This window comes from Carassius auratus, unplaced genomic scaffold (genome assembly GCF_003368295.1).
Source record: "Carassius auratus strain Wakin unplaced genomic scaffold, ASM336829v1 scaf_tig00217199, whole genome shotgun sequence".
Taxonomy (NCBI): domain Eukaryota; kingdom Metazoa; phylum Chordata; class Actinopteri; order Cypriniformes; family Cyprinidae; genus Carassius; species Carassius auratus.
This window is the reverse complement of record NW_020528939.1, coordinates 71,080-98,908: the sequence shown is the minus strand read 5'-3', so window position 1 is coordinate 98,908 and position 27,829 is coordinate 71,080. Positions and strand designations below refer to the sequence as shown.

The following is a 27,829-nucleotide window of genomic DNA, read 5'->3' as shown; positions in this document are numbered from 1 at the left end:
GCTGCACGGTTCTTCTTCGCTGCTCAAAATGCATTGAAAACACAGGAAAGTTGTGCTGTGTTGCCACAGCAACCCCTGTTTAGAGCAGCGAAGAAGAAATGAAAACGCGTTACAGCCTTATCTATATATGACTGGATCACTCTCACATTCTAAACTGCAAAAGACAGTGAAGCCGCTACTATAATTATAGATCAGTGGTTAGCAGTATGTCTCTGTTAGTACCGTAGTTACAGACTCTCGAGTATATTCAGTACCGGCAACTGCGTTCAGTCGCTTCCGTGTTAGTCAAAGCGCAGGGCTCCAGACAGTAGCCGAATATATACTAGTGTCTGTGAATATTAAACTGCAAATACTATTTAAATATTACTCCCGCAAAATCTACATCTCTGTGGGTGACTGGCACAGATGCGCGAGAGCTCGCTGTTTGTAGTCTCTGCTGTGTGTCATGAGGGACACGAACGCATAAACCGTCACTTCATGAGAATTTACCGTTTCATTTGAGAATACTGTCATATCATAAACACAGACACTCAAAGATCTTCATGGCAGCCCATTAAAATAAATGTTTGGTTTACATGAGTAAATTGACAATATATAAAGCTACTGTTGTAGCCTACAGTAATAATAATACATCTCTATAATAATAATAATTATGCCTAGATGGTTGCTTGTTTTTTACTTGTTTTTTACTTGTTAGAGATTATCTGATTAATAGATCTTTTTTTATATTCCTAGACTTATTTGTTGCAGTTTTTTTATACAGTTATATTGTAAAACTTAAATACCTTTTTAGTTTGCGGTGTTAGATTTTTGGCTGCATTTGAAGTTCTTTTTTGCATAAGAAAATAAATAATACTGTCAAATTCATGTTAGATAATAAAAATACTGTAATAAATACAGTAGTTCACCATGTATTTGTTCATGTTTTATTGAGGGATCTGTCTGAAGCACACCATAAAAAAATTCTAGCAATTTACACAGGGCTAGTAGTATATACAGCTGTATATACAGATATACACCCAGGTATCGGATCAGTACTCGGTATCGGCCGATACCCTGAGCCCAGGTATCGGAATCGGTATCGGGAAGAGAAAAAGGGTATCGGAACATCTCTAGAAAACTTAGTAAAATAAACTTGAAGTATACTTTTTCATAAGGGTTATTATGCTTCTTATATGCTCTGTGTGTGAGAAAACTAACAAAAATAAAAATAAGATTTTTTTGTCCTGTTCTTAAATCTGTGTGAATATGAACGTGTAAATGTAGTTGTGTATATTAAAAGAAGGGCCTGGACTCAAATCCTGAAAGATGTAGGTGTAAAGCATAAGTGAATGGTCCACTTATACATTTTTTTTTTCACTTTTTCCTCTTCACTTGTGTTTTTTTTATTTTATTTATTCTGTGCAGAAGATGTGTACTAGCGCACTCTACTGTGTAATAATGAAAACACAGATTCTAGGAGTATAGCTCAAATATATTTAGACTTTTTGTAAGTATTAGTCAAGTATACTTAAATATACTTGACTAAATCCTTTGATGTCAAAAAAATGGTAAACAAATACAGTAAAAATACTAATATTGTGAAATATTATTACAGATTAAAAGGTCTATTCTGTAATTGAATATATTTCCGAATGTAATTGTATTCCTGTGATGTCAAAGCTGTATTTTCAGCATCATTACTCCGGTCTTCAGTGTCACATGACAGAGCATTAACTAATACATTTCCAGCTCTTCTCAACTGCAGAACATTTAATTGTTGTCAAAATGGTGTCAAACCAGCTTTTCACAAAACAGGTTTTGGTTTCTCATGAAAACAGATCTTAATAGGGCACACACACATCTGTCTAGGAGTTTCCCTGTTTGTTTGCAATTAAATCAACACATCCAAAATAACTCGTTTCCAACTATGGCAATTATGTGAGCACAGCTGTAAACGTGTATTGTTATGATAAAAAAAAAAAGAAAGCACATTTTGATTAAAAATCTGGTTCAAAAAACTGGTCTGAATGATTTGTCCAGGAATCAGAGTGATTTAAATATTAAGTTCGGCTAACTTTTGCTATAATAAGACATTGAGTGCATTAACTTGTGATATTAAAGACTAAATGCCTCGCTCGGCTGTGCTAGTCTCTCTTGATCAGTTTATAACCGTTCTTGACCCCGCTGCTTCTTCACACTGGGTTTGTTGCCTTTCAACCGTGAGCAAACTCTCACTCAGTGCACCACTGACCCTCACTCACCCTCTCAGGTACTCAAAGCCGTGAGTGCACAACAGGATGTTTCCATTCGAGTCGATTTTCAACAGGTTCCCGTACGTGGTATCGTACACCAGTCCTCTGGAGAGAAGAGGAGAAAGAGAGAAAGTTTGAAAGGACCAGTGTCTGGGAGCAGGCAGACAAGCCAACCATTTATAGTAAAACATGGCTCTCTGAGGAGTTCAGACAAGAGTTCATTCATATTTATATTTTCCCCCAGCAGTATCATTGAGCAGACAGTCTTTGTTTGGTATTCAGCCCGTTTTAATGATGACCTCAAGCGACCTTCTGATTTATGAGACCCCTGAGACTGGCAAAATGCAGGATGTTTCTATTTGTATGGTTGCTCACAAAGTCTCTCATGAATGGTTTATAATAAGACACTCAAAAGCAACTACAAACTGATTTCCAAATGAATATGAAGTGGACTTAAGATCTTATATTTAAGAAATCGGTTCAACCTAGAATTATGTGTACAACTGTTCAAATGTTTGGGATCAGAATTTTCTTTTTTTAATTGATACTTTTATTCAGCAAGGATGCTATAATTGATCAAACATAACAGTAAACATAACAGATCCATTTCAGATAAATACTGTTCTTTTGACCTTTCTATCCACCAAATTATCCTGAAAAAAAGGATAATAAAATTGTATGATTTTTTCCACAAAAATAAGTTATTTTAAATACATAAAAAATATATAATAATAATAATTTTTAGACCCCAAACTTTTGAACAGTAGCGTATCATGAATTGATGTGTCTTTTGAAGGACAAGACAAAAGAAATAAACTTCTGTCCAAATAAAATCTAAACTAATCCTTTAACTTCTTAATACACCTTTATAGTTCATAACTGCACATTATTCCATTTTTTAATTCCTTGAGTTTATAGTTTTATCAAAATTGAAATAACTTTCTCCATTTCTAAAACAACTTTATTTCATAAGCTCCTCCCTTCTGTTTAACTCCTAACACATGCTTATTTTCTAAAAAGCCAATCAATTGGTATTTCACATTGACTTAAAATACGTTCCTGTTACTGTAGCATTACCGTAAGGTACAAAAGACAAAAGCTACATCTATATGAACCATATTGACCCCAAAACAGTAGATATAAGTACCTCAATGGAACACTATAAAAGTAGATACAGTATACTTATTAGTACCTTTCGAAAGGGTACCACAGTTTTGTGCCTTTTTGTCTGAAGGACTAAAGACTCCCATTTCCTACATTTGGAATTCACAGCATTATTCTTTACTTTTGCTAATGTTGTTTAAATAAACATTTTTGCGATGCACTGTTGTCCTTGAATTCAATCAAATCACAGCGTTTTGTGATGCAAAATATCTTTAGTGGCCAAAATTAAAACTCAGGCTCCACTTGTCTCAACCCTGCTTGAGTTTTTTATTCTGTCGAACACTAAATATTGTATCTTGAAGAGTGTTGATGATGGTAGCCCACGACTTGTATCGTCTTTTACATACTATGAAACTCAATGGCTACCGTCAACAGTATGATTACACCCACATTCTTCAAAACGTCTTCTTTTATGCTCAACAGAAGAGAGAAACTCAGACACGTTTGGAATAACCTGACAGACACAATTTTCAGTTTTGGGTGAACTGCTCCTTTAACCGGATTATGGATGATAGGAAACAATGTGCATGTAAAACACACAGCAAGCCTCAAAAGTCTAAACCATGAGCTCACAGACCCGATATAGCCTAATCCAGAGCCTGTAATGGAGCAGCACTTACCGCGTGGGGAAGGTGGGGTCGTAGGTGTAGCCCAGCAGCTCGTGTGGATATCCGACTGACACCATCCTGTCCCTGAGCAGCTCAAAGCCCAGACTCTCATACTCTGGAGACTTATACACTGTCCAAAACAAGAGAGAGGCTGTGAACGAAGCACTTCACACAAAGCCTGACAGCTTTTCCCAACGGCGCTATAAACGCTCTCACCTGCCAGAGTGTAATCCATGTCGAAGCCATAGCACTTGATGTTTTCAAGCCTCAAACTCCGGTTCACAAACACCCTGAAGGGAAAGACAGGAGGTTGTTTCTGTTACTTTGATGGGTGGGTCAATTCTACCTTTCTCACAGTTAATGATTTGCTTTTATCCACAGTAACTTACAATGCATTCGCGTTATAATCAAACCCACAGTGTTGTTATTGCCATGCTATATCAGCTGATCTACAGGAACACATTATAACTGAGCCTATAAGTGTTTGTATTCAAACATGTGCAGTGCTTATCGCACGGTCCTATGTATCAAGTCAGCACAGTTTAGGTCTCTTCTTATCAGGTCCCTCACATATGACATCAGTCCAGCTGGTGTGAGGTAACTGCTGCTTAAAAGACGTAAAGACTCTTTTTGGCTTTCGCCTGTCAAGTTTTTTTTTTTATTGAGGGTGGGAAGTACAGACTAAGAAATCAAAAAAATAGTAAGACAATGCAATTTGATTTAACCCAAAGATATTTGAAATGCACCTCAACAAATTAATACTGAATATGAAAAAGAAAAAAGAAAAAAGTTCAATATTTTGCATGAGAACTGTAAAAAAAAAATAATAATAATTTGTTATGGTGACTCAGGGTTCAGCTGAAGGTTTAAAGCTAGTCATGTCATTAGTCATCAACTTTCTTGTCATTGTATTTCATTGATTAATCATTCAGAAATGAAAATTACATTAACTTAGTCATTAGTGTTCCACAGAAGAACTGAAGTAATACAGATTGAGCATAAAATGAGATAAAACGACTTTTGGGAGATCTATTAAGTGAGTCTATGTCCAAGGCCTTGATGATGATGACCAAACCCAGTTAATTATCTAAAACAGATGTGTGACTGGTCATCTACGACTAACAATTCAAACTATTCACAAAGAGCAGGAACACTCAGTCTTTTATCTCTATATAGATAAGAGTATAATCAAACAAACAGGACTCAGTTAATGAATTAATGAATAAACAAGTAAACAAATAACACTTTATCTTACATTGTCTTTGTTATATGTTACATGCGTAACAGTATGAGTAAATTATAAGTAGGCTAAATACAATCAATCAACCCTAAACCGAACCCTTACCTACGTACATGCTGGGTAACACCTTAGTATAGGGAACAATTCTCATTATAAACTACTCGCTTATTAGCATTAATAACACATTAGTTTAGTAGCACTTTTTAACCACATTATGTGACAATATTGTTCATCCCTAATCCTACCTCATAACTAAACTTCATAACTACCTTACTAACTAATTATAAGCAGCAGATTAGTAGCTTACTGAGGGAAAGGTTGTACTTTATGGTTTGTTAATAGTGAGAATTGGACTTTAAAATCAAGTGTGACCACATAGGCTATTGTTGATTAATATTGATTAGTATACACTGTAACCCCTTAAAATATATAAATTCCTTTAATATGAAGCAGTTATTGTTTTATGAATGATTCATGGTCTTGTTATTGTTTGAAAGAAGTTACATTTTGTTTAGATATTAATATCAGGGACACTGGTCCAGATGAATGTGAAAGTCATTCATAGGCAAAAACCCTAAAGCCTGTCAGTGGATCTATTATCAACTTATTGATATCAATCCATATGAAATACAACTGTGATAAACAGAGGCTTAACACCCCATAACTGAGTCTGATATTATAAATAAAACTGAATGAAGACACTTGCTAAAAATAACTGCACAGAAGAGAGAAAACTGCTACCTGAGTTGGCTAGTCTGGCAAAAATAACTGAAATAACAACTAACTGAATCTATGAGGAAATACCTGCACACTAAGAGCAGTGTTCCTGTAGTTCTTCGGTCGCTGTGTGAGTGTGTACATGTGTAAATGCTCCCGGTCTTTACCTCTGATGCAGCTCTTTCTTGGCGGCGCGCGGCTCCATCGCGAGACTGCGCTCCCAGAGTCACTCTGTTATCACCAGCAGTGTGAAGCTGTCACCAAACTCCTCTGTGCGCTTTAAATTGTACCATGATGTTGACATCACCAGTGTGAGTTTCCCTTGGGTTTGGCTTGTAAACAGGAACCCTATGTACGTAATTTGGGCGTATGTGGAATGCACGCGAGCGTGAGTGTAGTTTGATGTCGCCAGGCGGCAGATTGTGTTATCAGAGCGCCGCACGCGCTCGCCCTGCGACGACGCACAGGTCCCGTTCAGCGCCCAAACTCTTGACAGTCGACACTGCCGAGCTCACCACATTCATGAGCATTTACAATTAACCTTGCATCAATAATTCATCTAGCGCTGCCTTCATGCATTCACGAGGAGAGAGAGTATGTCCCGAACACCGGGGCAAGTTGTCACGGTTGTAAAAGTTTTCATTTTAAATTTAGTTTGTTTTAATTGTATGCAATTTTGTCATCATATAAGTTTTTTGTCATCATATTAGGATTATATTATTTATAAATATTTTAATCAGCTTTTATTTTTATATTTTCAATTACCATTTTTAGTTTAAGATTACATGTTATGAGCTTAATTTGATTAACATTCTGTTTTTTTCATTTTCATTTAGCTTTAATTTATTTGTTTATCAGTTTACGTAATTGTAGTACTTGAATTAATTTGGTTGTATAACGTTTTTAAGTTTTCACCTAATTTTTTAATTAAATTTTATATTTCTAATAACAAAACATTAAAATTGTGCTTTTGTTTGTTTGTGTGTGTGTGTGTGTGTGTGTGTGTGTTCATGCAATAGTAGTGAATTGGTTGATCATAAAAAACTAATAATAATAATAATTAATGGGTTTTTTTAATGGGTGTTAGTTTTTGAGTGGATAATGTGATATGTAATTTGAGAATAGACAATCTAAATTGAATAAACATAAAACAGCCACTTAGTGATTTTCTGAGCAATTTTGGTAAGCCTCATAAATATGATTTATGAGAGATGCCACATTACATAGTCATTATGGTGTGGTAAGAATTCAACACACCTCTGAGGATTCAATAGATACTCAAGCCTTACTAATCACTCTACAGAGTCATCCAGAAACAGTGTCAATAAAGTCATTGCACCACAGCCGCTGTATCAGGCCAAACCTGAATCGGTGTCCCTTGCCATGACAAAGTACAAATATATTGATTTAACATTCAGCTCGCCTCTAATTAAAATTGGATTTTGAGTTTACAAATGGGATGTGGCTTACAGTTTAACACACTCAATGTCACCAACAGAATAACCAAACAGACCACAGTCTGCAGACATTGGGTGTAAAATGACTTTCCATTTGTCAGTTTCTGAACTGGTGCTAAAGCTTGGTACATATGGTGGTCTGGATGTTGTGTATGTGTATTGAGCTCAGTTTGGACTGTAGTGAGTGTCTGCGTTTCTGGTGCATTCTCATAAAAGTCATTTGTGATCTCCAGAACACCTTTATTCTTTGTCTCAGGCATGTGGAACCACACGAAAACACCAGAAAAGAAGCAGATCACAAAAAACACGAGGAAGCTGAAATAATCCAAATGCTCCTGCAAAGGATAAATACATGAGAAAGGACTAACTAACTGTGAATAAGGCATGTTTCAATGGTGCGTTCTTTAAACTTAGACTTATACTGCCCCCTAGTGGTGTTTTCAGACATAATTATAATATTACAATTTAGACATAATATTGTCGTTTTTATCTGGTCTGCCACTTAAAATGGTTTAAAAAGCAGCACACAGCAGTGTGAGTGTTTTTAAATGAATCATCCAAGTCAACTTGCTCATCAAGAAAAGTCCTGTCCAGTTAAGGATGCAGGCTTCCATGAACAGCAGAGGTTTATAGGACTGTGTGAAAATCTCACCAGGAAGTGGTGCTGTCACCCCAGCTGTGGAAGAGACAACTCACTAGCGTACTGTTAAGACAATAAGGCTACAAATAAACGTCTGAACTTCTCACTGCAGGAGAAAAATGTGTAGATGTACTTGGCCAGCTAGAGAAGAAGAAGATGTACCTGAAAATAATGACCGTGCTGCAAGTATGGCATTCAGGATACAAAGTCCAGCCATGTGCAGTCTCAGGAATAGTTTACATTTATGCATCTAGCAGACACTTTTATCCAAAACGACTTACAGTGCATTCAGGCTATACTCTTTTTTTTTTTTTTTTACCAGTATGTGGATTCCCTGGGAATCAAACCCACATCGGTGAGATTGTGTTGTTACATCGGTGAGATTGTGTTGTTATATATATATATATATATATGGCTGTCAAATTTATTGATCACGAATTATCGCAACCAAAATTAATGTTTAGGAGTGTATTCTATTTTTTTTACACACAAAACAAGTTCATACGTATATTAAAAAATGCAATCTATTTTTTATTTATTTATCTTTAACAGTAATGTACTTACAACATTTTTTCAGTATTATATTTATAATTAACTTCCCCATTGAGACAAAAGAGGCCATAAACACATCCACCATAACCACGCAGCCTCTTGGGGGCGCAATATATACATGGTGTGGACAGTCGACAACATCAGGACAGCTCCACAGACACCACATTGTTCAAAAGCAGAATTGTCTTCCTATCTAAAGTTAAAAACACATGCTGTTCAAACAACACACATGCACTTCAATGCTGCTCCATGTATAAGAATTAAAATACCACAAATTTAAAGTTTCCCAAAAAAGAAAAAAAAGTACTTTTTTGGGATTCAAAATCTCAACAGCTCTTATAAATCTTATAAAGCTCGGAAGAGCTAGGACATTTTCAAATATAACTCTGACTGTATTCATCTGAAAGAAGAAAGTCATATACACCTAGAATGGATTAAGGGTGAGGGATTAAATCATTTCATTTTTGGGTGAACTATCCCTTTAAGAAACATAGCACTCAGCCAGAACTTTAACATTTTTCATTTCTCCATGTGCCAGTTACAGGAACAGAACAGAACAGAACCTGGAGAGAATGAATGTAGGTTAGACTGGTCAGAAGAAATATCAGTAGCTGTTTATTGCCCTTAGCATAATTTCAGGTCAATTCTGAAAATTAAAATGCCATGTTGTTTATTACTGATTCACACTCTAAGAACGCTCAATACCACAAATAACTCTGAAAACACAGAAATATGGAAGGATCCACGTAAGCACCTAAAAATCAACCTAAAAAAATAGAAAACATATTTTCAAATAGTAATAATGTTTCAGAATATTGTTTTTACAGTAAAAAAATATATGCAGTGAGAACAAGTGACTTCTCCGAAAGGTATTTAAAAGAAATAGTACTGACCCCAACTTTGCTGTGTATCTAGTGGCATTAAAGGGACAGTTCACCCAAAAATGAATTCGCTCATTATTTACTCATCCACATATAATTTCAAACATGTATGACTTTCTTTCTTCTATATTTAATTTGCTTTTAAAAATATCACCTCAATGTGTCTGCTACAGTATATGGATTCACTCCCAGTACCTTCAGCATACCAGGCTTCAGCCAGTCCTCCCATGTAATATATGGACACACACAATGAAGGACCAGATGAGAGACAGCTCCCAGGGCTCAAGAGAGCGGCCATAGCGTACTGCGTACTGGCAGGTGCTGTTCACCAGCTCTTTAATAAACTTGCAATGTAAGCACAAGTCTCAGTTGATTATGTCGTTCATTTCATTTTAATGGAAGCACAGCGTTTCACAGGTTAGCACTAACTCATAAGCTCTGATATGTATCGATTCTTTGATCCTTCAGGGATCTTAAGACACGAGGCAGAAATGCATCTGATTAATACTGATTACCTCCAACCCCCCTATTTGCAGCTCGAAGGAGACAGTAAATCAGCCTAAGACACTTCATAACTGAACGTGTGGATACTTAGGAGTGATGGCGAGTTAAGGACAGAGATATGGAAGCTGTGTTGAAAGGTTCCTCCTGTGAAAATGGCTGCAACAAGCACAGGGCTTCTCGCCTGCAAAAAAGGAAAAACTATTTTTGAGAAAACTGGACAAATCAAGCTACGACGTAATGAAAGAGCTGCTCTAGCAGTTCTCTTAAAGCCCCCGTTATTGTTTGTGCAAATGCAGTGTCTAACAAGTGAAGATGACAAAGCAAGGACAGAAATGTCTAACTTACTGTTGATGTTTAACTTTTCATGCTTGGTTGAGTTCTAGGTGACAAAAGCAGGGTAAAGTCGATGAGTCGGATTCATCTTCACACGTCTCTGGGGTAGTAATCTCAAAAATTAGTGTATCTTAAACATCAATACGCCAATCTCGCCAGTTTATGAAATGACACTGACATTTGAGATGAGGTTACGAACACGCCAATTTTATTTAAGCGTCAGTATTTGTCCACTTTCCACCAATATAAACAATACAGCAATCGATTTATAACATCATCATCACAGATAAAGTGACCCAACTGTTAATTCAATCACGACGTCAATTTGTAGGCCAACCCAGAATGTGTACGTGAGAATTTGTAATGGGTTTTTTGAGTAAATTAGGTCTGTTGTTGACGTTATTTTAAAAGACATTTGTTCAGCAAAATAATGAGTTTTTATTCTCCAACATAAAGTTCTGAAACCAATTTATTAGCAACACTTTGAGAGCACACAAAGGTTTCAACATTTGATGTTTGACCCATAAATCCGTTTCTCTGAAAGGTTTACGCCTCAAACTGAGGAGATGCAAATCAGGATGATTTGACATAATTCTATTTTGAATAAAATAGACACTGAAGTTCATTCCAAGGAAGAGGGACTCATTCATAGCGGTGTGATGGAGATGAGTCTCAGAGCAGGATGAAGCGTGTGAGACCACCGCCTCGGACTTCCCTCAGACCTTCAGCTGGACGAACTCTCTGATGTCTTGCTCCACGATGAAAAACTGACCTGCAGGACATAGAAGGAGTTGATGGATGACCTCTTTCAGCCCATAAGAACTTATTAACTACCAGACCAGGATGAATGACCTCAGTTATCGGAGCACTTCCACCAGTTCATGTGGTGGTGGTGTTAATAGTTTACAATTCTCAATATGACAAGACTGTTAGTCCATGATGGACTGCAGTGCTAAACAAGGTCAAATAAGCCTTTGACCAGGAGCTCTGGAAGAGACACAGATAAAACGGTGATACGCTTGGTGTCCTTTGTTTCTTGGTCTTTAAAGCACTGGTGGAGCGTGCGGGACACATTGTTCAGGGTTTTGACTGGCTGATGGAGGATCTTATATTTTGACGTCAGAGCTGTGGTGATGCTTTGCACCGCTGCGTTCAGCTGGCCATACGTCACGCGGCCTTTCATATACCTGTGACAGCACAAGTGAACATAAAGAAATGGACTTCATGTGAATTGCAGTAACAATTTGAAAGATAACAGAACTGCATTACAACTGTTTTCTGAAATACTTGATTCTGATTGGTTAATCATGGAATTCCTGTCCCTAGACCTAATGAGCTCTCTTCCTTTCTGCTGTCTACATTAGTTAACTACTTTTCAATGCTTTTCGAACCAAAATGGAGTATCATAAGTAACCAGTCTGAGACATTCTACTAATGCACTGCAGCAGTCTGTAGCAACACAAAAGCACTCCATACCGGACTCACCATTGATTTCAATAGAGCGCAACTGTAGAATTCTGGGAGTAAAAATGTGTTTCTTCATAGGGGAAGAACAAGGTTATTAATCAATGGTTTATTTTTTTGTTGAAGACTTCAGCTCACATTATTATTTTCTTTTTAATCACATTGAACAGTGAAAACTACATTACCCACAATTCTGCAAAGAAATGTCCAACCTTCAGAAAATAGTCCCTATATTTGGGTTCCAGAACTATTTAAAAAAAAAAATGTACATATTGAAATACATTTTTAACAATAACTTGTTAAAGACAGACCCTCCTATGAGCTCTGAGGTTGTTCATCTGTGGCATATAATTGAGTTATTTTACAGCAATTTTTGTAAAATTCTAACAAAATTATTTACAAACAAAAATACTGAATTTTTAAATTTTAGCCATCAGGTCTGGAAATACAAGTCTAGTTGAAGCTTCATGGAGGCCTCTCTTCAGTCACCATTGTAATTTGTTTCATATCTTTCTATGATTATTTCCTCTCTCTTAATTAATTGTCAAAGCTAGCAAAAATGTTGACACTTACAAATCTATCCGCTCTCTATTTTTAGGTTCACATTCTCTATCACCCTTGCTTTTAAACTAAAATACCTAGGCTATTATTTATTATTATTTTATTCTATTGTTATTATTATTTGAACTTGTCCATAACGTCACATTCAGCAAAGGTATGTTTTGCTTCTGTTGTGGTTAATTGCTAAATTGAATCTGAAGGAGATTATTTTCGTTGCTGTTTTCCCTTTCATTTCATATCGTAGGTGTTTTGTCTTGTGTCTGGAAATCCAAAAATACCTCAATAAATATAAAAAAAAATTAAATTGTATCCATCAATTTGCATTTACATGCAATAATAATAATAATAATCATGTTTTACATCAAAATGTAAATAAAATTTACCAATAAGAGAGTCCACTTCCATGAAGCACTGCAAATAAGGCTGCACGATTATGATTACTCCCTTGAAATTGTGAGTATTAATTACTATTATCACAATTACATTTAATGATGTTTTATACTATTGCTTGGGTGCAACGGCTTGCCATATTTTTATATGAAATAAAGAAGCTGAAAAACTTTTAGTGCTTTTCTATAGGATTAACGAATTGGTTTCTTCTTTAAATGATAAAAAAGTAAAAAATATATATCCCTCACCTTAATCTACATCCTTCCACTTTAATCTTTCACTGCTCGCAGGGTTCCCTCAAAAACCACTTTAAATCTACCCCAATATGAGGTCAATATTAGGTCAAGATGAAGTCACAATTAGGTCAATATGAGGTCAATATGAGGTCAAGATGAGGTCAAGATGAGGTCAATATGAGGTCAATATGCCAACTTCGACCCAAGCTTCTGATCTCGTAATCAGCAGTTCAGCAGTGAGTCTTCTGAGGCGCCAGATTTACGTCGAGCAAATGCCTCCAAAAAGAACGAGGAGATAGAAGAGATAAAGAAAATGCTTGATTTTATGGCTGAGGAGTTCTCGACTGTCTCTAAGCAGCAGAAATTGATCATTGATTTGATGAGCGAAATTAAGAACTGAGCAACAAAATGAGGAGAAGGACAAGCGGATCGCCAGCCTGGAGTACCTTGAAAACGAACTGCAAGGTGTTCATTAAACTGAACGGGGTCACCTGAGGAAGCACTCTCTGTTAGATTCATTGAGGAGCTGGACAAGCAAGTGAATCATGAACATGTAACTTAGTAAGGGGTTCAATTTGTATCAATGTGTGTGACTTATAATGGCTATGGACACTTTTGAAGAGCTTGACTGTTTAAACTTAACAACAGCTGGAATATGGAGAGTGACAATGATGAGAGTGAAGGTTCTTTCAAAACTTTCAAATTCACTGATCATAACCTACATGGTTTTGAACAAGATCTTGACCCCGAAAACAATTATCTTAACAACATAAACAACGACTGTTGTTGTTTACTCTGATGATCAATTCAACATGAATATAAAATCTGATTATGGATTGTCAATTGTTCATTTTAATAGCAGAAGCTTATTTGGAAATTTTATTTTCATCCAAGAATACTTAAGTCATTTAAACAACCCATTCCAGGTGATAGTCATATCTGAGACCTGGCTTACTTCTGAGAAGGGTGTTGATCATGTTGAATGGATATGAACTGAATTAGGTTAATAGAGAGAATAAAAAAGGAGGTGGAGTGGCATTGTATGTAGATAGAAGATTAAAATATATAATTGTGAAAATTTCAACTAACACTGAAGATGTGATGGAGATAATAACGGTCAAAATTAATTTGGAAAAAAAGAAAAATGTAATTGTAAGCTGTGTATACAGAGCCCCTGGTTCAAATATCGAAATGTTCATGAACAGTATGGAAAGAATATTTAATAAGAATGAGCAAAAAGTTGCTGTTCATTTGTGGGATTTTAATATAGATCTTTTAAATCCCAATAAGCACAAACTGACAGATGGAATTTATCGATTTAATGTTTAGTATGAGTCTTTTCCAACTTATAACTGAACCAAGCAGAATTTCATCACACTTTGCAACTCTAAATAGACAAACATATTCACAAACCAAATGGACAATACGACTAATGAGTGGGGTTTGGTACTAAACGATATAAGTGATTATTTGCCATTTTTTTGTGATGTGTGCTTGTGATCATGTGAAGTATAAGATTAGTTACAGGAGAATCAGAACTGTTTGAATCAATAAATACACTCAGATTTACACAATTACAGTGAATTACTTGCATATAATTGGAAAAAACTGAATGATAAGACTGATACCAATAATGCATACGCAACATTTCTGTCCACTTTTAAATCATTATATGGATAAACACTGTCCGATAAAACAATTTACCATAAAGCACAAATTTAAAGAGAGACCATGGATGACAAAGGGATTAAAAAATGCTCGCAAAAAAAAGAACACATTGTATAAAGAATATATAAAACACAGAACTAAAGAAGCTGAGAATAAATACAAAAGATATAAAAATAAATTAATATTATAAGGAATGGACGATTAATAAAAAATACCCTCAGTATTTTATAGATATTGAGAGGACTTTAAACAACATGAAAGATGCGGTCAATGGGTTTAACAACTTCTTTGTAAGTGTGGGAGCAAAGCTGGCCGATGTAATTAAAAATCACAGAGTGAAGGTGAGGTGAAGGCAGGGGATTATTTAGACAGTAAACCTTACTCTATGTTTTTGAAACTAGCTGAGGAAATTGGGATTTTATTGCTATTGTTAACAATTGTAAGAATAAAAAGTAAACAGACGTGAATGATTTTGATATGGTTTTAATTAAGGATGTCATTGGTGCAATTGGTAAACCGTTTACTCATATTTATAATTTGTCTTTCAAAACAGTTGTGTATTCCAAGCAAAATGAAAATTGCTAAAAATCATTCCACTATATAAATCTGGAGAGAGAAATCAATTCACGAATTATAGGCCATTGTCTTAACTCTCTCAGTTGTCTAAAATATTAGAAAAAATAGTATGTAATTAGATTGGATAATTTTATTGAGAAGCATGAATTATTGGTAGATAGTCAGTATGGATTTAGGTCAAACAGATCTACATCAGTGGCATTAATGGATAATTAATTGAAGACGTTACCAGTGCTATAGATAACAAACAATATGCAGAGGGTGTTATTTATTGATTTAAAAAAAGCTTTCCATACAAACTATCAACATTTGTTAATCAATAAACTGAAAAAGTATGGTATCAGAGGAGTTGCATTAGATTAGATGAACAGTACAGCTCGGAGTGGTTGGGTATCACCTGTGGAGTACCACAGGGGTCAATATTGGGTCCAAAATGATTTATTATGTACATTTATGACATATGGAGGGTGACTAACCTCTTAAAATTTGTGATTTTTGCTGATGATACTAATATTTTCTGTTCAGGGGAAAATCTGAAGTAGCTTTTGGAGGTGGTCACATCAGAAATTAATAAATTAAAAATATGGTTTGACTAAATTATCGTTAAATGTAGATAAAACCAAAATTTATGCTGTTGGTAATAGTAAAACGACACACAAGTAAAAGTTATGATTACTAATGTTAATATAGAAAGAGTCTATGAAAATACATTTTGGGGTGTGATTCTTGATCATAAAATTTTGTTGGAAACCACATATCAAATACGTTAGAACAAAAGTAGCGTAGTACTGGAGTAATGGGGAAAGCAAGGCATGTATTGAGTAAAGAAGCACTTTTTATCTTGTATTGTTCACCTGTATTGCCTTATTTAAATTATTGTGTTGAAGTATGGAGCAACAACTACAAAACCCACTTACAACATTAAGCACAATACAAAAATAGCAATTAGAAATAGCAAATAAAGGTAGGATATCATGAGCATACTAATTTACTATATTTAAAATTGCACTCTAAAGTTTAATGGTCTCGTTAAATTTAAGACAGCTCAATTAATTTATAAAGCAATAAATAAACAGTTGCCTGGAAACGTACAACAGTTATTTACAGATAGGGTTGGGGGTTATGAGTTTGTGTCCTGATATGTCACAAAAACATGCCCACAAATATTTAAGTATTTTGAGTGGTATAAGGCAGACCCAGCACAACCAGACTTCTTTTTGCTTCAAATAAATTTATGTTGCACTCCAGCTTGTAGTTGGTTGGTTTTCGTTTTCATGGCTTAAAGTCTTTAACAGAGACTTTTTCAAATACCTTTGCAAAAAATAAATGGGTAAAATACTTGTGGAGGTGTACTGTTGCACTCCAAGTTGGATGTTAGCATGTCACCAAGCTAACAGCATGCTATAATAAAAACTATATATCACAAAAATATTAAGGAAAACATCCATTTGTAAATAGATTCTCCATGTTTCTTTTATTGAACGAAAACCTCATCACAGTGTCTTTTGGGATTGCATGAGACAGTATCTGAGATGGTAGCACACTGTTCAAAACAGCCTTCACAACAGCATTGCACCTACAGTGCTGTCTAGGTAGGCGGCTCATGGATTTTGGAATACAGCTATTGTTTACTGTTATACAGCTATTACAGCTATTGTTTGCTATATTTGCTCAGAGTTTTAGACAGATGTAGAAGGACTCACGGTGGTATGCTGACAACTCTGGGACGGTAATGAGCTCCATCTCTTTGATCTGGTTGCGCTGATGTTTCCTGGGTGGAGCCTGTTCCTGAGGGCGGGTGGTGCATCTGTCTGCCTGCTCTGAACTGCCACCTGTCCTCCTCTGAAGACAACACAAAAGCCAAACTCATCAGTTTCAGTCAAGGGGTTCATGTTTTTTTGTGCTTCCTAATGATGAAGCAAAATGAAAAAGCACCATTCCAATGTGGTATAGTTTGGAAAGAAACACAAAAAACAATAAATACCCTTGCGGAGCTGCTTGCTGGCCTCTTTTGGGCATGTGCGGAGGGATGTTGTTCTTGAGGTGAAGGGCATCTTGCTCGTCCACTAGGAAAAATACTTCTAGATCCTGTTCACAAGATGAATAAAATATAGCTTTCGATCATATGTGATGAAGTGTTTACTAGTGATGGGCGCCTTTGAAACTGCTGCATGTAGCTTCAAAACCTCCAGAGCAGTGGATCATACACAGAGCATATAACTTTGAAAGAGTGAATTATTCTGTGAACCAATGGGTTCAGAGTTTTCGAAAAAGCTCCCATTACTTAATGTTACAATTACAGATATGATCTATAAAATAAAATAAATATGAATGAAAATATCACACCTTCAATGCTTAAGCAACCCTATCCGCTCGCCCAGATATCTCTCAAAGTGATCCAGAAGCTCACTGATGGCAGAGACTTCTTGCTCGATTTTGAGAAGAGTCCCATGCTTATCCGGATCTTTTGCTTAAGAAAATAAAAATCACACGAGACATACCGTAACAAATTATAGCAACACCAAGGAACATAATTTAAAATGATAAAATATAAGTCAGTTTTGTGAACTAGGTCATTATTTTACAGAACTACGTAGATGTACCAAAAATATTCGGCAGGAACAGCAAAACAAAATCTGATTTTGGTCCAAAATGTTTTTGGGGTGTCAAAAATAGTGATGTTTAATTTGGACACAGATCACCACAAAAAAAATAAGTCTACTAGAATAGCAATTTATAAAAATTAGTGAGGATGGTGAAGAACCTTACTCCGACAGGTTTAATCTATTAAATTAGTTCAACTAAAGGGATACTCCACCCTAAAGTGAACAGTTCTTGAAAAAATAATTGATTTGTGTGAATAAAGTTTTAATAGTCTGAAAACCACTTGTCCATTTCCATTTATATTTAGTCATTTAGCAGACGTTTTTATCAAAAGCGACGTACAAACAAGGACATTGGAAAATCAACAAAAGATCAACAAATAGCAATGATAAGTGCAATAACAAGTACACATTATCAAGGGCTTTTAAAATAATATAATAAATGAAAAAAAACTGATAGAATACAAAACGATTAGAAAGCTAGTTAGGTGTTATTTTAAGAAACAAGCAGCAAATGAATAGAGTGCAAGTAGGAAAGGGAAAGTTTTTTTTTAAAGAATAGAGTTAGAAAAGAGAGTGCTAGAGAGGGAAACAGAGAAAATGCTGAATTAATCAAAGCTTTTATTTCAGGTGCTGGGTCACATTGTACAGTTGCTGGAAACTGACTTTATCTGAGATTCGTCATTCCTTAACTGAGATTCTATGCTTAGACCGAGATCCAGACCAAAACCACAAAATCAAGACCAAATACCAACAAATCCTTCAACAACATTCACTTTTTTAATCAAATGTCTTTTTTTTAAACCTCCATGAATACAAAAACAGTCAAACAAACACAAACATCACCACAACATTCCCGTATTTTTGCCAATAACAGTAGAAATGTAAACAGATATGCTAATTTGAACCTCACATTTTTTGTGAGCAGTATAGAAAATCGAACTCCAGTTTGCTAAAGTACTTTTTTCTTTCAGATTCAGTCAAGTGTCACAATATCACAGTACGCTTCGAGCCTGAGCCAGCTTTCCAAGAAGAGTCCAAGAAGAGCTTTTAGCAGCAAGCTCATATCATCAGGTAATGTTTCCCTTTTCACCTGGAAGAACCAAGCATATTTGTATTAAATGGGACAAATGCATTCAGATATAAAAGCATTAGGAGAGACGCTAGTCAAACAAAAGGAAATCCTACTGTGAGACACACATGTCCAGTGTCTCTTCCCTGGTTTGTCCCACCTGGTGACAGCGTCCCTCCGCCTGTTTGTCATTGTAACGGCAGTCGATATTGTGAATGATGACCACATTGGTTAAAGTCAGGTTAATGCCCAGTCCTCCAGCTCTGGTGGACAGCAGGAACACAAATATATCCTGGTCTGTGTTGAACTGGTCAATCATCCCAATTCTGTAAAAGCCCAGTGAGATTTACAATTACTGTCCATTTACTTAATTGGCATTAAGAAGTCACTTTTTTCTGTCCGAAGTGATTTACAGTACGCTAACAGAAGCAAAAGTCCCTGGATCATGTTGTTCAGTGATTTGGACAAGAAAACAACATGGTGATCTATATGAATGAAACAGAATGAAGTGCTGCTAGTAAATTTACATTTTGGTAATAATTCCATATATTAATAATAATTGGTAATATGTCACAATAATGACATTTAAGTGGAGATCCACAATGCACAATATATCAATGCCATATGATATCAGTTATCGGCTGATTTTTTATTTGATTTTATTTGCTTAAAGGGTTAGTTCACCCGAGAATGAAAATTGGTCCATCTTCTACTCACCCTCGAAGCATCCTAGGTGTATGTGAGAAGGTCAGAATAATCCAATCGAAGTTAAAAGAAAAATTATCTTTTAGTGGGGGGAAGCGGGTGTTTGTTGTCAACTGTTTCAGACATGAAATAAAGTGTGCACATCTGTAATAAAGATCCTTCACATGACTCCAGGGGGCGAATAAAGACCCCCTGTAGCAAATACATGCGTTTTTGTAAGATAAATATCCAGATTTTAAATAATAAACACTTTTTTTTCCCTCACTCCGGCTGACTGTGGGGAACCGGAAGATGTGAAGGTGGATGTTGTAGTTCATCAGTGCTGCGTGGTTAGTGGCGAGTGTGGAGAGAGAACAAAACAAAACACTGGTCACGAATTAGAAGCACAAACAAGGACTTGTAAAGAAAAACTTTGGAGGATTTCGAAATAAGCCAAGAGGAGACATTTTACCAGAGGCGTGCGTGCAACGATGCAGACATCTTCATCTTCCGCATGCATGTCTTCCGATTCCCAACATTTTATTCATAATTAATTTTTTTTATGTGCTTTATTTTCTAAGTATTAATATTTTATGCCATTGTTTGATCAAATTAAATTCAGCCTCTGTGAGCAAAATATACCTTTTTAGTGGTCAACTAATGTGTGTATATACATAATTCAGAATTTATAATATTTAATAATAATTCAGAATTACATTTTATTTATTTTAGTTAATATTCAATTAATATAATATTTAATTAAATTAATATAATTAGAAAATTAGCATACATTCACATGGGATGTCAGCGTCACCGCCTCTCGTTTACTGTGAATGAAGTAACGTCAAACATTGTCGCACTGAATTGTGAGTTCATCACGTCACGTCATTGGCATTGTTTGCGGCAAAAGATAAAAACATTTCAACTTTTCAAGTGCCAACGCTGGCGTGAGCTAAGCAGATTGCCTTATGCAAATACCCTGGTGCAGATGCTAGCCACAAGCTTCAGGCACACCCTCCATCAAGCGTCGATGCCGAAGCCCCATGGTTATGTCCTGTGAGTTAAATTTTTAATTGTAAAATAAACATACTTTAGATGATAACTTCTTGATGCTGTGATTCTATTTTCACAAATAAAAAATATTTTAAAATACATTAAAAAGGAAGTAAACACCGTAACCAACAGGGAACTTTGTAATTGGGAAAATTTGTGTGAACTGGGAATCACAAAATAAAATAGAAACCAAAATAAAAGTCTCTAACATATCGGCAGAAGCCAATATTTGAAAAAATGCCAGATATCGGCCAACATATCGACGATGGTTGACCACTAATGTTTTTTTTTTCTTACAATAAATAAATTATTAAACAAACATTAAACAAATTAAACAAAACCGCTCCTAGCAAACAACACAGAACCAAAAGTCATCCACCCCTACCTAAACAATGATGGCACAGAACACAAAACAAGACCAATAATTTTCACTGGGCAAAACAGATGGTCTCTTCCTGTCTAAACTGGTGGTTCTTGGCCAGAACATGAAGCCAATAGTCTGTTTCCGTCAAACTAAGACAGACAAAGTCTTCAAGGACACGGATGGAGAACACTGTGTCACTGAAGGGGACACAATCTGTGATTTACCACAGCTGTGACGAGACACAAAAAGCATCATCTCCGCCTCAACACCATCTGCCAACATTACCTCTCTCACTCGCTCCTGTCATGAGTCTGGACTTGAGCCGATGATGATCTGAGACTGTCCTGAATTCCCTTACTCAGCAATATTTGACATCTAAGTGTGTAACTCCAGTCGGTTGCATCTGTGCTTAATGTCAAGCATCATTGTGAACTGGCTAAACGTCACCACTCGCTCACCCTGCAAGGGAAAAAAAAGAGATATTAACCATGCTGATGAAGATGAGAGGATAAGATGATCAAATTGTATGTAAAAGAGCAGCATGAACATTCTGCGAAACATCTGCTTTTGTGTTCTACAGAAGAAAGTAAGTCATACGGGTTTGGGATAAATCTTGTATACTGTGTGCTGTAACCAGGTATGTACTATGTCTATAGGTGACAGTGTGCAGTATGGTGTAATTTGGGACACAGTGTATTTCTCTGTATTGTTAAATAACTTTCATTATACTCTAAGGGGTTGCTGAAAATGTAATTTGTTCTGCCGAGCATTACAGGAATCTGTTTTCCCCAGCCTTCTCCTTCAGGGAGTTCAGCAGCTGTGTGAGGAGGCCGAGCTTCCTGGAGTCCAGCAGTAGGTCTGTGTCGAGCTGGTATTCATGCAGTGCAGAATACTGCTGACAGATGCGATGCAACTCCATGTCCTCTCTGATGAGATCGGGATCTGTGTCTCGTGACTCGGCTCCTGGAATTAACAGTAACATGCAGACTCTTCAGATACGATACACATATAATATAACAGAACAAGTAAAAAAAAACTACACTCGTAAATATCTGGCCTAATTATACTCATTTCTTGCTGCAGTTCTTTATGAAGCACTGTCAAGATTGACTAATACTGTTGTTTTATGAATTAATGAGATCACCTGTAACCTGATATTAATATAGATTGTTTATTTAGTGTATGACCGAAATGCCAAAGTGATTTGAAATTTTTGTTTTATTTCATATTTTTGACACTATAACTAAATCAACATTACACTACAGCAATAAAAAAATTTTAAATCTTTATTAATGTTATTATTATTTTATTTATTTTCCACACACAGCTGTTCGTGTACTAACACTGCTCTAAAATGTATTACATAAGTATATTCCATAGCAACCTAATATTCATAAATAATAATTATTATGTATTAAAAAATGATTATAATATTATAATCATAACTATTATTAATATTTTCCGTACAGCTGTTCACAGACCATTGTGACCAATGATGATGATGATGATAATAATTACTTTTAAAAAACAATGATAATATATTCATAAATATATATTTTATCGCTTAACATTTTTTTGGCATTGTATAATATTAATACATTTAGTTTTACTATTATTATTATTATTATTATTACTATCCATACATAAAGCTGTTTGCGGACCAACACTGCTCTGAAATTGATCATTTATTTTCCACAGTGGCCTAATTATAATATTTTTTATGCATTTATAGAAATATTATTATTATTTATTTATGTTCAATTACTTTGTTGCAGTATAATATTCATAAATATTCATAAATTAAATTAACTAAATATAATTATTAATATTATGTATTTTCTGTACAGTTGTTCTGAACAGTTATTTTTCATATCACCCCATTTTTACGTTATAACCTATTTTAGATTTTTTTTTTTTTAATCCCTAAACAACTGTTAAAAGAAACTTTTAGAGTTTTTTTTTTTTTTTACTTCAGAGACTGTCTCTTTATAAATGGATAGCTCTTTGACAGAATAAGACAAAAATGGTAACAGACTTAATGCTGATAGTCAAAAGTCTGGCTACATGAGCTCTGCTGACCTACTTAAAATCAGTGCAGAAAAAAGAATCGATTCCTTCAGGACCTGCTAAGATCTAAACTTCCCGCAGCCTTAATCAAAATGTACCACTTAAAAAAAGATCTCAGACCTTGAGCATGAGTCTGCTCATAGCTTTGATTTTTCTGTGATATAATACTGCCGATAAAGAAGCAGTTGGTTGGACATCTTCCTCAGTTGCAGCAAACGTTCTGCAGAAAGACGTGGTTAATAAACTATGATTCACATATACTGAAGCCAGTACCATTTATAACAACTCATCCTTTAAATACATACTTTCCCATTACTGGAGTGCTTCAGTTTGTGGAAAAGATTGTTTTAGAGTTCCTGCTGCTTCTCGGACATGGCACAAAATTCAGCTGCTTCAGGACCTGCTGGGCACATCACCATCTGTCAGTGAATCGCTGGAGTGCCCTAGAGCCACAGAGGGTCAACATGACAAGCAAAGTGCCTCATCTGCTCATGAGACTGAATAATGCATTTGAGATGTTGTCCAACAGACCTTCACATTGACATGCATTCTGAGACCACATGCATTATGCAGACTGCTTATGGAGTCTGCATGCAGATGCTCCTCGCTCTTCACACGTCTGAGGATGAAGGGTTTCATGATGAGCTTGGCATGGGTGATCCTGTCCCTCTCAACGCTGCTCTGCTCCTCTGCAGATTTCTGCTGGAACAGACCAAAGAAATATTAGAAACATCTGAACTAGATTTTTCATTTATTGAAAAAAAAAAATACTGCTTGCCCTGATGGTAGGGTCTTCTGGATTGTTTGCATTAGTGTTGGTATACTGTGTACTTTCTACAGGAATATTTATATATATTGATAAAGTAATGCCTCAATGACAAATCAAATCTTTAATGCTCCCAAAAGAATCGTTGATGTTAAAATTGTGGCAAAAACCATACAGCTTGCTCCCAGCTTTATGTTGTTTATATTGGCAATAATAATATTTAGCCTGATTGGATCCAAATGGAGGGGAAACCTGAGTGTCTGAGGGGGCAAAGGCAGTTAAACCCCAGTGGTTAACCCCATCAGGGCAGCACACACTCCTGCTTTTACACAAACAGGCCGTGTGGCTGTAATAGAGCTCAAGGCATTTATTCTTAATGACCACTGACGCGTTGCTATGGATGACAGGTACGGTATACATGCAGCTCATGTTGAGCTTATGTTGATGGCCATGAGGTGTCGGTAGCACTGCAAGTTCATGTTCTTCAGCAAGTGGCCTTCGGTGAACACAGCTTGAGCTTGCAGAAACAGGCTGCGGTCACTGCTATTTCCAATAGCCAGGTTGTAACTGTGCAGAAGAGATCATCTTAATGAGCTGAGGTATTAAGGGGCAGGACATGAGGCACAGCCATGTTTCATTACCATAAATAATGAATGGGACAGGGTCATTTTACTTAGACCTTTTCACGTTCACTCAAACGCTGAGTATTTCATCATTATTATATCTTTAAGCAGGAAGCTTTTTTTCCTATGCTAACTTCACGGCTTGTGGCTCCATGTGTGGCATAGTTCAAAAGACACATATTTTCCCCAGGCGCCTTCTTTGATTTATATGCAGGTGGTCTATGAAGGATATAACACCTCGACTCTTACTTCGCGGGTTCAGGGAAAGAACCACGAGTGTATTTGAGAGCTTGAACTTCACTCATACTTACCTGGAGACAATGATGTTGTACTGTATCCACTATTTGATTCATATTCTCACAGCACATATACTTGTGATCCTTGGCAGACCAGAAATAACTCAACTAGACTGACGTCAACATTTTCATTTATGTTGTTTTTTTTTTTTTTTTTTCATGCTAAAACATTTCCTTTTCTAGGTTAATGTGTAAAGTAAACCTTTTGTAGGTTGGTTTCTCCCCAAAAAGTGGAGTACAATGAATCCTGCATCCACTTGCAGACACAGCAGCACTATGTGAGTGTATGTATAAAATAATATTTAATATAATATAAAAAATATTGGTTGCACTTTATTTTACAGTACGTGTACTAACATGTACTTATGGTGTACTTACAGTGTATTTATCTAAGAAATTTCTGGTTACACAATGTAACTACAGTGGGGTAGGGTTAGGTTTAGGGGTAGGTTCAGGGTTAGTACCTAGTTACTACATAGTTATTGTAATTACTATAATAAGTACATAGTATGTACATGAGGAACAGGACTGTAAAATAAAGTGCTACCAAAATATTTAATATAAAAAATGATATAGTAGTATATATACCAGTGTTTTGAAACTGGGGCACCAAAGTTTCAGTACCAGAACCAAATTTTCTGTAAAAGAAAAAACATATTTAGATGCTAATTGCTCTATTCACCAAGTAGAAGCAGGAACGGTGATGAGATGAGGCCCGAGGTTCCTTTCCTGATAAAGGTGGGCCAGAAACGAGGTAGTCTGAATGGTTTTCCCAAACCCTAAAAGATGAAAACACATCCTAGTGATTTGATATGGGATCATCGCAGTGTAAATGATCATTCAGACACAACCATTATAAAAACAAACCATCTCATCTGCCATGATTGCACTAAGTTTGTTCTGATGTAGTAAAGTCAGCCAGTTCAGTCCAATTAGCTGGTACGGCTGAGATCTAGAAAAACCCAAAGAAATATAAGAATAAATGATCACTCCGCAATGACAATGCCATATTTTTCTGAAATGTATGATGGTAAATCCCTTTCCTTCAGGACCGTCCGACATCATACTAGCAGCTCAGTGGAAAGACTGTTTCCTCTGTGCATGGCGTCATCCTGAGAAAGAAATGAGAAAAAGTGTTGTTCTTTGATCTTGACCTAAATGTTCTGGCAGTTATCAGCAGAAAGCAAAATGCACAGTTCTCTCACCAGGTTTTTCCACGAGTCTCAGCTCAGTGATTTTCTGAGCCTTCCTCAAAGAGCATCCTGCAATGAGTGTGAGCTCATCCACAGAAGCTGAGGATCTCAGATTTGAGTTTGGATAGGGTTTCATCTGATTGGTCAGATACATTCACCTAAGAGGCCTCAGAGTCACTGCACTCCTCCTCTGAGCTCATATATGCTTCTGACATTTTCACATTTTATGGTCACTACCGACAGTTTTGCTCTCCTCTGAGATGTTTTGATCCCATCAAGAGGCCTGTGTGGTTTTGGTTGGGGTGGACTGGGAACTTGGACAACCTGAGACTTGTCTGGTGCATTGGCAGCAGTGGACATTTGAGAGGTGTCATCTTCAGACTCACATTCTAAATGTATAGAAAGAGTGTAAGCATTAGGACAATTATCACATGCTTATGTAAAAACAGTTCCCGCGCCTATGAAAGCTGTAGACCAGGGGTGTCAAACTCAATTCCTGGAGGGCCAGAGCCCTGCAGAGTTTAGATTCAACCCTAATTGAACAAACCTGACCCAAATAATCAAGTCCTTCAGGCTTATTTAAAAAATGCTTGGTATGTGTGTTGGAACAAAACTCTGCCGGGCTCCGGACCTCCAGGAATTGAGTTTGACACCCCTACTGTAGACAATAAATCTTCCATCAAATCTCACCAAGGTCAGAAAAACATTTGTAGTGTTTCCAAGGCATCGTCAATTAGTCAGCTATGTTCTTGAAGCATGAGTTCCTGCGGGATTTCAAACACTTCAACTTTATCCCTCGAACTCAAACAAATATTTTGTTCACGTACTGTACGAAAATTGCCAACGTCAGCCAGTGATGACTCACATTCTTGTTAAGATGGGGAAACTTCCTCTGAAGTTCTTTAGATCTGAATCATGCACCTAATGAGCCACAAAACACCTTTGTGACCCACATCCCAGTACTGCAGGGCTGACATATTTTTGTAGGCCGAAACCTGGAAACGAGTTTGCATTTTAGCATTCTGGTTCCATCGTCCCGAAGTAAACAGGTTTATTTAAGAATGGATTTAAAGTTTAAGGATTAGTTCACTCCAGAACTTTAATTTCCTGATAATTTACCTGATAATGTCTTTCTTTCTTCAGTCAAAAGGAAATTAAGGTTTTTGAGGAAAGCTTTCCAGGATTTTTCTCCGTATAGTGGACTTCGATGGGAGCCAAAAGGTCGAAGGACAAAATTGCAGTTTCAGTGCAGCTTCAGAGCGCTCTACAAGGATCTCAGCCGAGGAACAAGGGTCTTATCTAGTGAAATCATTTAATTCTGGATTAATACTTCAAATGTCTGAAATAAGGACTGTGGTTAACACAAGATCGAGATACTTTCATGTTTTTTCAGAAAATATCTATTTTTGTATTTTTTTTTTACTTTTACTTCTCTTGAAATAGACTGTTACTGACGATAGCTAAATGGAGGTTTTCGTGGTCATTAAACGCTGTCATAATATCTAACAGGAAATCTCATTTACTCACTAATCGCCTTCACGCCTCATTGTGTTTATAATCACGCTCTTGCAAACTGCTCTAACTCAAACTTAAAGAGAAAAGGTTTTTTTAAATAAAGACTGAAAGAATTACGTTTTGACTGTGATGTGGTTTATAGCCTTTTTTGGGAGTTTGATTGACAGGCAATCTGACCAATCATAACACTGAATCTGGCTTTTTGTCCAAGAAACAATCCAGACAGGAGAGTAGATTTACGTTGCAGGACTTGAACTTGAAAAATGGTGTGTGTTGATGTCTTTTCACACTTGAAACAAGATATCTTCTGTAAGATCCATGCAATTTGTCCAAGGAAGGTATCCAGTGCTGGCTGAGGGTTTCTTGCG

At 36.2% G+C, this 27,829-nt stretch overlaps 1 protein-coding gene and 2 pseudogenes across 1 annotated transcript; all 3 read right to left on the bottom strand.

The window, feature by feature from the left end:
* Positions 1 to 1,453: 1,453 nt before the first annotated feature.
* Positions 1,454 to 6,299, bottom strand: LOC113100232 (cytosolic purine 5'-nucleotidase-like). Its single transcript, XM_026265017.1, has 4 exons — positions 6,131 to 6,299; positions 4,223 to 4,296; positions 4,019 to 4,136; positions 1,454 to 2,339 (listed from the first exon to the last, which is right to left on the bottom strand). The coding sequence occupies exons 1-4, from the start codon at positions 6,166 to 6,168 to the stop codon at positions 2,240 to 2,242; spliced, it is 330 nt and encodes a 109-aa protein (XP_026120802.1). The 5' UTR covers positions 6,169 to 6,299; the 3' UTR covers positions 1,454 to 2,239.
* A 4,747-nt stretch (positions 6,300 to 11,046) lies between these two features.
* On the bottom strand, positions 11,047 to 18,894 carry LOC113100234 (spindle and kinetochore-associated protein 1-like; annotated as a pseudogene).
* A 118-nt stretch (positions 18,895 to 19,012) lies between these two features.
* LOC113100233 (SWI/SNF-related matrix-associated actin-dependent regulator of chromatin subfamily A containing DEAD/H box 1B-like) lies at positions 19,013 to 26,100 on the bottom strand (annotated as a pseudogene).
* Positions 26,101 to 27,829: the final 1,729 nt, after the last annotated feature.

Excerpts from the sequence above, each read along its gene's own strand:
- LOC113100232 (XM_026265017.1), bottom strand. The coding sequence starts at position 6,168 with ATGGAGCCGCGCGCCGCCAAGAAAGAGCTGCATCAGAG. Across the intron at positions 4,137-4,222 it reads CATGGATTACACTCTGGCAG|TGTATAAGTCTCCAGAGTAT; the intron begins GTGAGAGCGTTT and ends TGTTTTGGACAG. Across the intron at positions 2,340-4,018 it reads GACCCCACCTTCCCCACGCG|AGGACTGGTGTACGATACCA; the intron begins GTAAGTGCTGCT and ends TCTTCTCTCCAG.